Consider the following 13,574-nt stretch of genomic DNA (forward strand, 5'->3'; position numbering starts at 1 on the left):
CAAAAAAAACCTGTCGAGTAGAGTAGGTACATACAGTACCGTACATATGTAGAGTACTCTAACCCACAGTACCGTAGAGTACCTACCATAGGTTGTTACGCATCCAACCCACCACCACCACCACCACCACCACCATGCAAAGTGGGCACGAGACTAAATACATACCGAAGTGAAGATAGCCAGTAGTTCCTTTAGACCGAGTCTAGCCAAGTGATCGGAACTCTGGTTTAGCTTCGAACACCACCACAGTGTTGTCTCACTCTACTGACCACGTTTATTGCCAAGAGAGTTCTTCTTTTCATTGGTGTCCGGGCTGCCGGTCTCTTACTCCACGCAACACGGCTCTAACCCTCTTTGGATCCTTCAACAAGTAAGGAGTAGATACATTGTACATCTCTATATGGAGTACTCCATGTACATACATGTACTCTATCCACGGGATCAGCTTACTTGCATTGCTCATGTGTACTCGTAGTCTCCTGGCGTTTTTGGACTGGGCCACTATTGCATACACCCAAAATCAGGATCTTGGCGTATTTTTGTATGGTATGCAATATCAGTCGCGTTCAAAAACGTCAGGAAGTTACGAGTAGAGTAGAGTGTTCTAGTACGGAGTGCATACATATGAGAATACATGTACATACATCCGCGGCCGGATAATCTGGGGTTGGTTGGACGGTAGCGCATGTACCCAATAATTGTCCGGAGTCATGTACCATGAAAACCGAAGTGCTCAAGTGGCCAAGTTGGTAAGGCGTCGCACTCGTATGAAATGCGAAGATCGAGTGTTCGACTCACTTCTTGAGCATAATAATAGCTGAAACTGCAATGTGATCCCACCTGGGCATCCCGTGCGCGGTTCTCTGTCTCCCTTTTTTCGTTACTTTTTTTTTTTTTGCGATGATTGATTTTTACGTGGGGTTTGTCGATGAGGTTGGGAATTGCACTAGGTTTATGTAACAAATAAAGAGTCCTTGTATTCATTGGGCACTCTATAACATGGATGGGTACATAAGATGTGTATAATATTATGGTATGTTGCTACATTGGACAGTTTGAGTTGCCCAAAGATATCACGAGATATCAGATCAAACATCATCTGGGTCCACCTGTAACGCCAAATTATATTTAGCGGGCCAGATAAGCTCCTGGCCATAGATAAACTAGCTAGCTAAATGATCTGCCGGCATCTCTTGTATTATCCGAGCCTATGAACCAGAGCTACAAACTCCTTAATTTATCAAGGTATGTACATGCACCCTATATCCGATATAAACAGGGCCCGGAAATACATTTATCCTAATATCTAGCGTGAGAGCTCAATGACCAATTCGCTGGATATAATCCTATCAGAGCCGTATCCTAAGTGGGAACCAGCACGTGAAGAACAACAATCGAGTGAGTGGCTGTGAAGAGCAACCAGGCTTCCATTTCCTCTCATATGACTGACTCTAGTAATACAATAAAAAAACTTTTGGCCATAAGATCTGGTAAGTAGAATCGCGATATGCGTGTGTTCCCCACCCAAAGGTTGATGTGAAGAGAGAAAGAGGCCATAAGGAAACGTAGATAGAGGGAAATAATAGCTAAGAGATAAATGACACACTATAGCAAAGGAAAAAATTTAGGGTAGGGTAGTGGTACATGATAATAGCGCATAGTAATACACATCTAAGGAAACGAAACAAATTCTCGAGAGTCCAGCTGCGGATAGGTATTGAAAAGATGGCATATACCAGTCTTTCGACTGGGATATACAATTCCGTAAGTTCCCGATCCGTTTAGCTGTCGTGTAGTGTTCCGTAGCTCCAGATAAGATAAGGAAAAAAATTAAGTGTGAGTGAGTGAGTAGAAATATAACCGGGGATAGAGGTCAAGTAAAGGTATTACATTACGACCCTCCTGGTAGTGGCGATATAACAAGAAACTTTATAAATCCCAACAGAAAACTATGAAAAAGAACTCCAAGAATGAAATTGTACTGCCCATATGCAAACATATACGATAAAACTCTACCATCATGAAGCTTTGGGGTTGGGAGAAGTGGTTGTAGCTGCAGCTGACGCAGCAGCGGGTACAGCAGGTGATGTATTGGTTATAGCCGGAATGGCCGGAATGGCTGGAACTGCAGAAGCATCTGGGGTGGTCTTTTCTAAGTGCATTTGCAATGCTTTGTCGGTAGATTTTGATTTAAACAAAGCATATGTTGATTTTCTCAGCTCATCTGTTGACCTTGATTTTCTCAAATCGGCGCGACGATCACGTTCGTTTGGATCTTTAAGGTTACCGGTTGACTTCTTGAAAGAAAGACGCACTTTGAACCATGTGAACAGTCGATTTTTGTTTGCTTTGCCTGCATTCGAGTAAATTTATTTATATTAATATCCTGGGATCCAGCCGGGGTAAGTTGTCCTTGGGTCATTTCTCACCATCCTCATCTTCTTTTTCATTTTCGGGTTTCTCGTCTCCTTTGCTGGGTCCTCCTTCCAGTTTTTTTTGAGCCTCCTCAAATATTACCTTGCGCTCCTTTTCTGCGTCGGCGCCCTTATCGTCTGCCTTCTCAATCATAACGGTAGGTAAAGGTGTTTCCTTCTGATGTTTTGAGTTTGTTAGTAAGTTTTATGTATATTTTCCAGCGGGGTTGATTGAGTTACCTTCTCAACTTTGTTAACAATTGTTATTATAGCTCCTCCGGTCTCTTCAACCTTTTCCTCCTTCTTTTCTTTGATATCCTCTACTACTTTGCTAGGCTTCTCCGTAACTTTCTCCTCCTTCTGTTCCTCAGTCACGCATTCTACCTCTGGCTTCTCGACTGCCTTCTCGACTGCCTTCTCAACTGCATTCTCAACTGGTTTCTCCACTGTCTTCTCCACAAACTTCTCATCTGCCTTCTCGATATCATTCTTTTCCTCTACGACGTCTTCATGGGTCTTCTTGATTTCTTCTTTATCAATTTTAGTGACAGTTGTGGCAGTGGTGACGCCAAGTACAGCGGCTAGCATATCGTCATCTTCGTTCACTGCCTGATCAACTTTCTTTTCTTCTGCCCCTTCAGAACCTGGAGAGACGGCATCAGTATTTGGGACTTCGGATTTTACCGCTTCCTTCTTTCCCACAACCTGCTGTTTGTCCTCCTTGACCTCATCCTTCTCATAATCTTCTATCTCAGCATGCTGCTTTTGACAGTCTGTCTTCTCATCGTTCTTTCTATCATCATCTTCCTTTTTCTCAACCACCTGCACCTCTTCAACCTCGCTTTGTTCGAGCACTTCGACTGCAACGGCGGTGGCAACAACTGGTTCCTCTTCGGCAGGGTCTATGACCGCAGCTGCGGTAGTCTCAACATTGGCTTCAACGGTAGAATGCTCCTCCTCCTCGATATTCTCTTCTCTCTCAACCCTTTCGAGGGCTGCAGCCGTAGCTGCAGCGAGGACTGCGATCTCTAAGCTGTCTTCGATTTCTTCTTCGAGCTCCTCACTCTTTTCGGGAGTGATAGTAGTGACTGCTGGGGTTTCAGGTGTTGACTGTTCTTTTTTCTCTTCTGCTAATTCAATTTTATCGACTATAACTTCGGCTTTGTCTTCAGCTTTCTCTTCGATTTGCTCTTCGACCTTTGCTACAATGTTATCGTCGGCTTTGTATTCAGCCTTCTCTTCAGTCTCTTCAACCCTTGCTTCCACACCCTCTTCTGTTTTGCCTCCGATTTTCTCCTCGGTATTATCCTCAGTCTTATCATCAGCCTTCTCTTCACCACTATTCCCCAGTTTCTGTTCTTCCAATTCCTCGGGGGCGGCCTGGGTCTCAGTAGTAGGAGCTTCAACAATCACCTCCTCCTTGACATCCTTAGCCCCTATCACAGCAGCAATCGGAGTAACAGGTCTCTCACCCCCCTCCTTCTTACTAGCAACACTCTTGATACTTCCTGTCTTCTTCAAATTCTTGACCGCGGCAGCCGCCGCTGCAGCAAGAGCAGCAGCCTGTACATTGCCCATGACGGGTGTTGGCTCCTCGGGCACGATGTTGGGCGAAGAAGTGGTCATAGGTATCGCAGAAGACGGGGCTCCGGAGAGGTCGGTTACACGTTTAGCAGTTGGAGAAGCAGGGTCTTCAGTAGTAGCCTTCTTCTTCTTCTTCTTGGGCTTGATCCCAAGATTCTGTTTGAGCTCCCCGTACTCGTTCCATTCCTCGCAGTCCTCGTAGTTCTATGGCAACGGGACAAATGTAAGCAGGGTGTTTATAGGAATGCTACAGGGGTATATCGTAAATAAACAAATAAATGGAGAGTTTCTAGGATAACCCAGAACTCTCTCTATCAATGTGAAAAATTATGCGGGGCTTGCATTAGCGGAACAGATAAAGATAAAACTCACCCCTAGAACCAGTCCATCTTTTACAATCCCGGGTAGTCTTTTGCCCCCACCTCGTCGACTCCATAGACTTCTTGCCTTATCGTCTGTCGCCAGATCTACGGCTTTGAAGGGGACTTTGTTGCTTTTTAGTAGATGCTCTAATCTGCTCGTCGCGGTGATGATGGTGGAACTTCCGGCGGTGAGCGATGTGAGGAGGTATATTGTCTCTGTGTCCTCTGACGAGAAGAGGACAGGATTTGTCGAGTCAGGGCCTGCGTCCATAGCTAATCACTGTTTACTGTTTACTGTTTACTGTTTACTTTGACCACTGAACTTAAGATAGGTTGAGTGGGATGTGTATATGCTTTGTACAGCAGCAATAGTAGTGGATGGATAGATGGTTTAAGGAGAGGAGATGGAGAACTGGGGGCAAGAACAGGAGGAGAGAAAAGAAACCGGAAGGAGAAGAAGCAAAATAACGGGGAAACTTTCACACAGGGGAGCTCTGGGGAAGCTTTAGGGGAAATTGTCTCAGGTGGTGGGGCACCGACCCCCCCTCAGCTTCCCTGTTCTGCATGGGCATAGAGCATACTTTAGAACGCTCGCTCTTGCCCTGCCAAGGCGGGGTTGCCGCTTCAACCATCAGACAAGTTTGGAGCTCGAAGCTCGAAATAGTATCTCACATTCATATTTGAATGCTCTATTTACTCTCTGAAGAATCGCTAGATCTAGGCGAGAATTCCTTCTCCTACCTACATCACAAGTTTGCCAGATGGTGGTGGGCGGTGATCCCAACATTGACACTACTTGTTACTCTGAGAGTCGGAGCTTGAAGCCAACTTCCACCCCCCGGGTCCTAGTGCTCATCTTACAGAGATTACGCTTTGTGGAACATCCAAACCCCTGTTTTGGATTGCGAAGAACGAACGAAAAGGAAGGTTCCCGGGTTACTAACTCCGGTCTTGTGGAATCTCTGGGAATAGTTTGACTGTTAATTACCGGCGGTAGTGGTGAGGTTTCTACCCGTAGTTAAGAGCGAAAGTGAAAGTACCCGAACCGAGGTGAAGGTGCGATATTTAGATACTTAGAAAGCTATCAGATAAAACTGAAGAATATCCATACGGCTTTTAGATGAACGATACCAATGCACGTTGCTTATTCCGGATGTCGCTACTGAAATAAATTGAGTGGCATCTGCGACTAGGAAGAAATAAGCTTTGCCTTCCCCGTTAGGCTGCTTTTCTGCTTGATAGCATTGTTGAGGTTGATGAGGCTGATGGAATTTGTCAGGGTACGATCATTGACTACAAACAGAAGTCTACATATTGGAAATCTCAATAAATCATACTCATAACTAATACTGTCGTTGGCCTCCATTATACACCCCGAGGTAATTAAGAAAACTTCCATACACTCCTGAATAGAGGATCCCTTTTAAAAAGTTTAAAAAGGTATAGCGTGTACACGAAACTGGCGGAACATTCCAGTTCATCCTCCAAATATATAAACTCGCCTCGCCGTCCCACCACCCCGCCAGCTCCTGCGGGTCATTTGATCTCACTCGACCCGACCCAGCAAGCTCTAACAGCGGGATCCTGCACCTTGTATTTTCTTTTGACGCGAAACCCTGAAAATGATGTTGGTTATTAGGATTGGTTTTAGGGCGAGACCCAATAACGGTAGTATAATATAGTATGGTGTCATTTTACTGGTAGTACATAGCAGCATGCATGCACTTATGCGAGCTAGGTAGGAACTTCTTAAGGTTTCTACAAGAGCGGAAATCAACATTATCACTATTCGTTTTCTTTAAGACTTTCAAGGGCCCTAAATGTCTTGATCTTTTTTTTTCTTCTTCTCAAACGGAGTCCTGCTAATATCGTTTGAGTAGAATTGGTTGGGGTGCTAAACAGCGATTTAACTACGTTCAGTGGGTATATTTGAAGAGATTTCTGCTTTTGCGGGCATGGTTATGCTATAATCCGTATTATGGTTCGCGACTATGCATGCCCTGATATCCGCAGTGCTGTATATTCTTCACTTTAACTGGAAGTTTGTAGACGAAGATAATGGTGTGAGATTAAAGACAGCTGGTTATTTTGAGTTGATGGTGGGTGAAAGGTGTTGATAAGTGAGTGGCTGGAATAGTAGACGGGAGTCTGCAGTGCTCATGATTTCTCCTGGGACCGTCAGAATGTTTCCCGTTTGTTTGAGTGCTCCTCTATCTATGCTGGTGACTGGTGATGCATGGTTGGGGAGGCAGTAGAGTAGGTACATACTAAACGTGGTGATTTTTGTCCTTAGCAGCTGAAAGAGAGCGGGGCAGTGGCGGGGAGGGAAAGGGGGGCGGGACGGGTGGAATTGTACGATTGGGTGTCCCCTTTCCCTGGATATCCCCTGTGTGTTACGTTCTCTCTCAAGTTGACCTTCAGTGGAGCGTGGACAGTGGACGCACCTTCTCTCTCTCCCAGGCTGAGCCAGTGGACACTCTTTCCCCTGCGAGTCTTCGCCCTCATAGCAACAACCCGGGCGCGCGTGCGCGACCTCGGGTCAGTCAATCAGATTTCTAGTCGGCTTACTAACGGGCCTCGGCCAACACACCCACTCTGCAGCCACCCCCCAACTAGCCAGCCAGCCAGTCAAGCAGACATAAACACCGAACAGCGCACGGTGATGTACAGCTCGTGGCAACCCTCCTCCTCCTCCTCCTCCTCCTCCTCTTTCTCTACATAGTTTCTTTTCCCCCCCCCTCGCGTTACCACCCACCCCCGCTACATTTCACCCCTCTTCATTAAACCACCTTCCCCGGATTGCACATTCTACGAAGCTCTCTCTACACACCAAGATATGTCTTCCTTCCTCGGTGGGGCAGAGTGCTCTACTGGACGCAACCCCCTAGCTCAGTTCACGAAACATGTCGGCGAGGACAAATCTCTCCAGCGAGACCGCCTGGCTGATGGCCGGGCGGCTCCTGGAATGGGTGGTATGAGGACTATGGGAGGTGAGATAGCTGCGGCCGACAAGCAGGTTCGTTTTCGATTTGTCAGCTACGTGATTTTCAAAAAAAAAAAAAATCAATTATTGGATGGAAACACCCACGAGTATGGTAAGGCATGCTAATAATGACGCTCTTTTTAGATGATGGATGAATTCTACAATCAGCAACAGAGCGGTTCTCCATTCGCTTTTGACTCTATGCGACAGGAAATCCAGAACCTCCAGCATGCTCCCCAAGCTGCTGGTCAACCGTGGGCGGCTGAGTTCGGCCCACAGGGGATGATCCCGCAGGATCAAGCTTTGATGGAGGCTGCCTATCGTCAAAAGTCTCCAGAGTTTAATCCTGCCGAGTTCGCTCATTTCCAGTCGCAGTCGCCGCAAGGAGATATCCGCATGGCTTCCCCGGCACCGATGCAGGCACAACCACAGACGTACTATCGCCCACAGACGTTCCAGGGCTACAGTCGCTTTAACAATGGTATGCCATTTACCGGCTACGTACAGCACACATCCCCGGCTCCCCAGATGCACCACCAACAAGATTTGAAAGGGAAGGGTAAGCAGATTGTGGAGCTTACGGATGAAAACTGGGAGGCCCAGTTCCAAGAGATGGAAAACGTAAACAAGACGTTGGATACGGACGAGCAGGCAAATAAAGACATTGATGCGGAATTGAATTCGCAAACCGAGACAATGTTTGGCGATTTTCAGTCAGTATGGGAGGGTATCCAGGCAGAGGGCGGTGCGCCTGTAGACTCTGGCTTGGAATGGGCCGAGTTTGATGCTAATACACCCTGGTCTCCGGAGGCTTCGGCGACAAATTCCATGCCCCGGCTGGGAGAATACCTCTTTGAACCTGATAACCCGTACTTGACTCACGAGGACCCCTTCGCGGAGGGTAAGAGGCTGATGGAAGCCGGGGGCAACCTATCACTAGCAGCTCTTGCTTTCGAGGCCGCAGTACAAAAAGATCCCAAGCATAAGGAAGCTTGGACTGAGCTCGGTGGTTGTCAAGCTGCAAACGAGAAGGAGACTCCTGCGATTCGTGCGTTGGAAGCTGCATTGAAGCTCGATGATAGCAATCTTGGTGCTCTTATGGGCTTGGCAGTTTCATACACGAATGAAGGATACGACACCACGGCTTACTCCACCCTTGAACGTTGGCTTGCCACTAAATATCCCAAAATCGCAGAACAAGCTCCTCCAGCACCTGACTCGACACTCGACAGACAAGCTATCCACGACCGTGTCACAGACCTATTTATCCAAGCAGCCCAGCTTTCCCCAGAGGGCACCGCAATGGACTCTGATGTCCAAGTTGGTCTCGGGGTTTTGTTCTATGGCGCTGAGGAATACGACAAAGCCGTTGACTGTTTCTCTGCTGCACTAACCTCCACCTCTACCGGCTCGTCGTCCCCTGAGCATCTCCTTTGGAACAGACTCGGTGCCACCCTGGCAAATAGTGGACGTTCGGAGGAGGCCATCAATGCCTACGAGCGTGCCCTGACCATCAACCCTAACTTTGTTCGTGCCCGTTATAATCTCGGTGTCTCCTGTATAAACATTGGCTGCTACGAACAAGCCGCTGAGCATCTGCTAGGCGCGCTGGCAATGCACAAGGTCGCCGAGGAGAAAGCAAGACAAGACGCCGGAAGCATTGGGTTAGACCCCGGAAGGATTGTGCAGAACCAGAGCACAAACCTATTTGATACCCTTAGAAGAGTATTTAGCCAGATGGGAAGGAGGGACCTGGCGGATTTGGTGACGAACGGAATGGACATTGATGTGTTCAGGTATGATGATTCTACAAGATCGCATGATGGGGGAAGAAGAGAGCTAACTTGGTGTGTTGCTATAGGAAGGATTTCGACTTCTGAGTGGTTGTTCGGGAAGAAATTAGGCACGAAAGAGATGTTGAACTTGGACGTCCTCGAGGACAGGTGGGCTTAGTGGATAGATGCCGTTTATTCTACTAGGCATACTTGATAAATGATAAATTGATTTTTCTTTTTCTTTTTCTTTTTCAGTTTTTGTTCTTTATATCATGCATTATATTCTGGTGGGCTGTGGGTTGTGGGAGAAGGCTGGCTACATTCTTATTTTTTTTTTTTATTTCTCCTTCCATCTTAAGCTATATCATAAACCGCTTTTCTTGGGCTTTTTGTGCGATCTCATGACCATGATCTGTCTTGTCTGAAATATAAAAGTGCGCATTCATGAAGGATATAAATCTCATTTCTACCTCCGAGATATACCGAGAGACTAATCAGAGACTAATCAATCGTGGCATGTACCTTTGGTGACGATCTGTGGTAGCTTGATGTTTAATCTTCGTCAGTGGCGTAGCGGTACACGATAAGTATGCCGGATGATAGGGATGAACCATGTTGTAGATGGCTACCACTTTTTCCTTATATTCGCCTCTCTCGAGGTGGTTACCAACCACATTCTAGAGGTCAGGGAGTAGTCTTCACTCGTAGCGTTTATGACATCGGAATGTTTGGGGGGGGAATCAACATACGGTAAGGTATGGTTCCCTGTAGAAAACATAATCTCTTTTGTTATCTTACTTTCGTCGATTTCTTACAATATCGCAGAAGGTGCCATACTTGAACCCTCGCGTCCTACCCCGTGGAGGCGTCTAGTGGCTGAACGACGCCCCAAAGTGGGATTGGGGCCATGGATTATCACTCGGTAATTAATGCCGTCATGGCGGTTTTACGTAAAATGGGATGTTTTGATTGGGTGGTTTACATGATGGCTAGTCGGATCTGGTTAGTGGGATGGTGGAGAATAGGCTAGGTGTTGCGAGGGGGAAATACTCATATGGGATTGATATGGTACTAGATGGGAGGTACCGGGCCAATGTTTTCGGAAATCGTGGAAGAGGTTATCTCTTTGAACTAGTAACATGTGGCTATGATATGTTCTTCCCGTGATCAGGGCGCAATTTGGGTTGGGAGGTTATAAATTTGCGAGTGACTTTTCATGAAGATGCAATAGTAGTTAATGAATCGATTTTCATTAATAAAAATAAAAAGCTTCCTACAGAAAACCCCAACCGTACACGCACGCATCAAGTCCCCGCACTACTCCACGAATATGCCTTCCCCTTACCCCTCCTCATGTCCATCATGTACCTCTCCGCCTCCTCCAGCCCATTATCACCCGCATACATAAACACCCACATAAACCGATTCAGCAGATGGCATTTCTCCTTCATACACTTTTCCGCCACCTCCGCGTCTACCCCACCCTTCCCCCACTGCTCCACCAGCGCCCTCACGAAATGCGCTCTCAGCCGCTCGTTCTCCCCGTGGTGCTCGGGGTACGACTCGCTGTCGTGCAGGAAGAGCGGATACTCATAGAGGTTGTACAGCGGGCCCACATACGCATCTTCCCAATCGATGACTCCCGACAACTTCGGCGCCGACCCGGGAGATGTCCCCGGTACGAAGAGTATGTTCGGCGATGTGAGATTCCCATGAATGAGGCGGAACGGCGCAGCGATATGCGATTCGTTAGCGTGCCGCGAGAGATAGTCCTCAAGACGGTGTCGGATGTGGCGGAACAAGAACTGGAGGATAGGGTCAGCGCCGATCTCAGCCTCGGGCGGCATGTACGACGTCAGATATGCCAACGTGCTGTCGAAGGGCCCACAGCTCTTTGATGCGTAGCATGTGTCGAGGAGGGGACCGACAGTGATGTCACCCCCGTTTGTATCGGGAGATGAGACAAGGCTTCCAATCTGCTGGAATTGGAGCATGGAGAGTTGTGCGAGGATGCCGGTGACCTGTGTGACGATTGACTGTTTATGGGCGAAGGTCGTTGCGGGGTCATGCCAGACGTCGTGTAAGTTCCGCCCGGGAAGGTGCTCGAGCAGCATGTAGGGAGCGCCAACCTTATTTGCTGGGTCTAAGTCCGAGTGGTAGATTTTTGGGATTGGGATTACGGTTTTTGCGGTGACGTGGCGCATGGTGGTCAGCTCGCTTTTGAGCATGGCGAGCGTCTTGTCAGTGTCGTGTCGGGGGAAGCGGGCTATGCAGCTCCATTCGGCTGGGGGTGGGCCCTTCCCGGGTGTGGAGGGGCCCTCGAAGAAGAGGGTGTAAAGCTCGTGGTTGGTTCCGCCGGGAATCTTTTCGATGCGGGTCCATTGCTTGGAGAGGATGGCAGATGCCTGCTTCAATAGCTCGGTGAGGTTGAGGGTAGGGTTTCTAGGTTTTTCCAAGCCGTTGTGAGGCGGGTTCGGTCTTGAAGAGCTTGATGAATTAATGTTATCATTAGGCATGTTAGATTACCAGAGTCAATGATTATATCGACCGGAAAGTTCGGACTCCCGAAATGCCTTGAGATATATGCGAACAACAGGTTTGAAGAGCTAAAGGTGCTGAAAGATACCAAGTGGGTAGACTAGACTTTATATCTAAATATGTGGTTGTGCATGAGTCTGAGGATTTCTTTGTTGTACTGTTTAACAAGACGCCTCCTGTTCTTTGATAACACACGAAACGGATCTTGGCTTTCCGTACTAAATAAGTACGGAAATCATCCCTATACAATATAGGAGAATATCTCAATGGCTGAAGACATCATATCCATAATAGAGTTCTGGGTCGGCCTCCACACTTACGCTTACTGGTCTATCTCAGGCAGTTAAGGGGTCCAGCCTTAAAAGCTAAAAGCCGCAAAACCGAGCCGATCAAGTTCTATACATAGTTTATAAGCTTACTTATAGGTGCAAAAATATTACCGCGCAGATAAACATATAGAGGGATGCCTACTGACTGCCAAAAACATATGGCCCTTTAGTACCACCAACTGGCTACTCCGGTATAGTCAACACTGCCCTCGTTTTGCCAACGAGTAGCTGGAGCCAAGCAACACAGATCGATCGAACACAGGATCTAACCCGTCTGGAACCAAACCATTCCACTTTAAAACGAAAAAAGCGTTTCCACGGCTCACTACCACGTAATCCCACTCTTCTCCAGAGTCACCACCAAGCACTCGTCTGAGTACTGCAGCACGTGATAGTGTGTAATACACCAAACAGGCAGAGGCTAGGCAAATAATTATATCAGAAATGTCATAATGCTTGACACTCCCCTCTCTTTCCCGTAGCTAGACCCCCAAGTCTGTCCTTAATCAAGGTGACCAACAGACACCGATACCATGTGACGAGGTTATCAGCAGACCGTCAAATCATGTTCTTGGCCATCATAATCATATCCCCGCACAGGTATGGTGACCTTAACTGTGACTATGCATGGATCCCGGTCACTAGAACGAAGTCATGGCTCCCAAGCTCACGCTGGTTGATCGCCGGTCGCTGGAGCTCTAGGTGTGCGCGCCCTCAGGAATGAAATGAAGAGCAGGGTCAGTGTTCCGTCAGGTGCAATCATTCGCAGCCTGAGTTTCATCCGATGAATCAGTCAGTACTCAAGCAAAGCTTTGCGACGGGAGGTCGAGGGCGATAAAACACCAGACGAAACGGCCCACCGCAGACAACTGTCCACACCGTCGAGCCATCACCAAAAACGGAAGACTTCTAGACGCCGCGCACCTCCCCCCCCCCTTTCCCTGCCAAGCCCCACGACCGATCCTGGCTGGCAATCGATCTGATTTGCACACAAGCCTTTTTTTTCTTTTTTTTTCTTTTCTCCTTTCTTTCTCTCCACTCCCACCCACCCCCGCCATGTGAAAGCGGGGTGCAAAAAAGACAAGCGGGGTATCGACCCCAGATTTTCGTTCCCGGCGCTAGATGTGCCACTTCACTTTTCTTTTGGCTTGACTCTTGACGCTTGACGCTTGGTGATTCTTGGTGCTTGGTGCGATGTGTGTATGGAGCTACGTGGATAGGCCAGCAAGACCGGAGGGGAGTACATACAACTTATGTAGGTGCTCGACTTGATTATAGCTAGTGATGGTATGTACATTAGGGTATGGGTATCTAAGTGCGGGGAAGAGGTGTAAAAAACAAAAAATCCATAGCCCTTATGTTTAGGGGATATCATTGATCTCTCTAAGTTGGGTATATTTTTGTTCGCAGCAATATTGATATGAAAGGAGAAAGGGGGGGGGGGGGGGAAGGGGGAAAATGCACATGAAGGGCATTGTAATTTTTGATGATTTGTTTGTTCGTTCGATTTTGCACTTGTAATCTCGTAGGTACTACTCTTCTCTCCCGAACACTCCTCATCCTTCTCTTCCATCTCTGCCATTTGAAAG

General features: G+C 47.6%; 3 protein-coding genes across 3 annotated transcripts; 1 reads left to right on the forward strand and 2 right to left on the reverse strand.

Moving 5' to 3' along the window:
- Window positions 1–2,018: 2,018 nt before the first annotated feature.
- H6S33_002333 (uncharacterized protein) lies at window positions 2,019–4,631 on the reverse strand (the record flags this gene model as incomplete). Its single annotated transcript, XM_044833710.1, has 4 exons — window positions 2,019–2,353; window positions 2,430–2,592; window positions 2,655–4,202; window positions 4,371–4,631. 4 exons carry the CDS (start codon window positions 4,629–4,631, stop codon window positions 2,019–2,021), a joined length of 2,307 nt encoding a protein of 768 aa, XP_044693476.1.
- A 2,565-nt stretch (window positions 4,632–7,196) lies between these two features.
- H6S33_002334 (uncharacterized protein) lies at window positions 7,197–9,223 on the forward strand (the record flags this gene model as incomplete). The annotated part of the gene is made up of 3 exons (XM_044833711.1): window positions 7,197–7,376; window positions 7,488–9,139; window positions 9,205–9,223. The coding sequence occupies 3 exons, from the start codon at window positions 7,197–7,199 to the stop codon at window positions 9,221–9,223; spliced, it is 1,851 nt and encodes a 616-aa protein (XP_044693477.1).
- Window positions 9,224–10,422: 1,199 nt separating this feature from the next.
- Window positions 10,423–11,634, reverse strand: H6S33_002335 (uncharacterized protein; the record flags this gene model as incomplete). Its single annotated transcript, XM_044833712.1, has 1 exon — window positions 10,423–11,634. One exon carries the CDS (start codon window positions 11,632–11,634, stop codon window positions 10,423–10,425), a length of 1,212 nt encoding a protein of 403 aa, XP_044693478.1.
- Between the last annotated feature and the right edge of the window lie 1,940 nt (window positions 11,635–13,574).

Source organism: Morchella sextelata (genome assembly GCF_020137385.1).
Source record: "Morchella sextelata strain SCLS chromosome Unknown scls_12, whole genome shotgun sequence".
NCBI classification, from domain to species: Eukaryota; Fungi; Ascomycota; class Pezizomycetes; order Pezizales; family Morchellaceae; genus Morchella; species Morchella sextelata.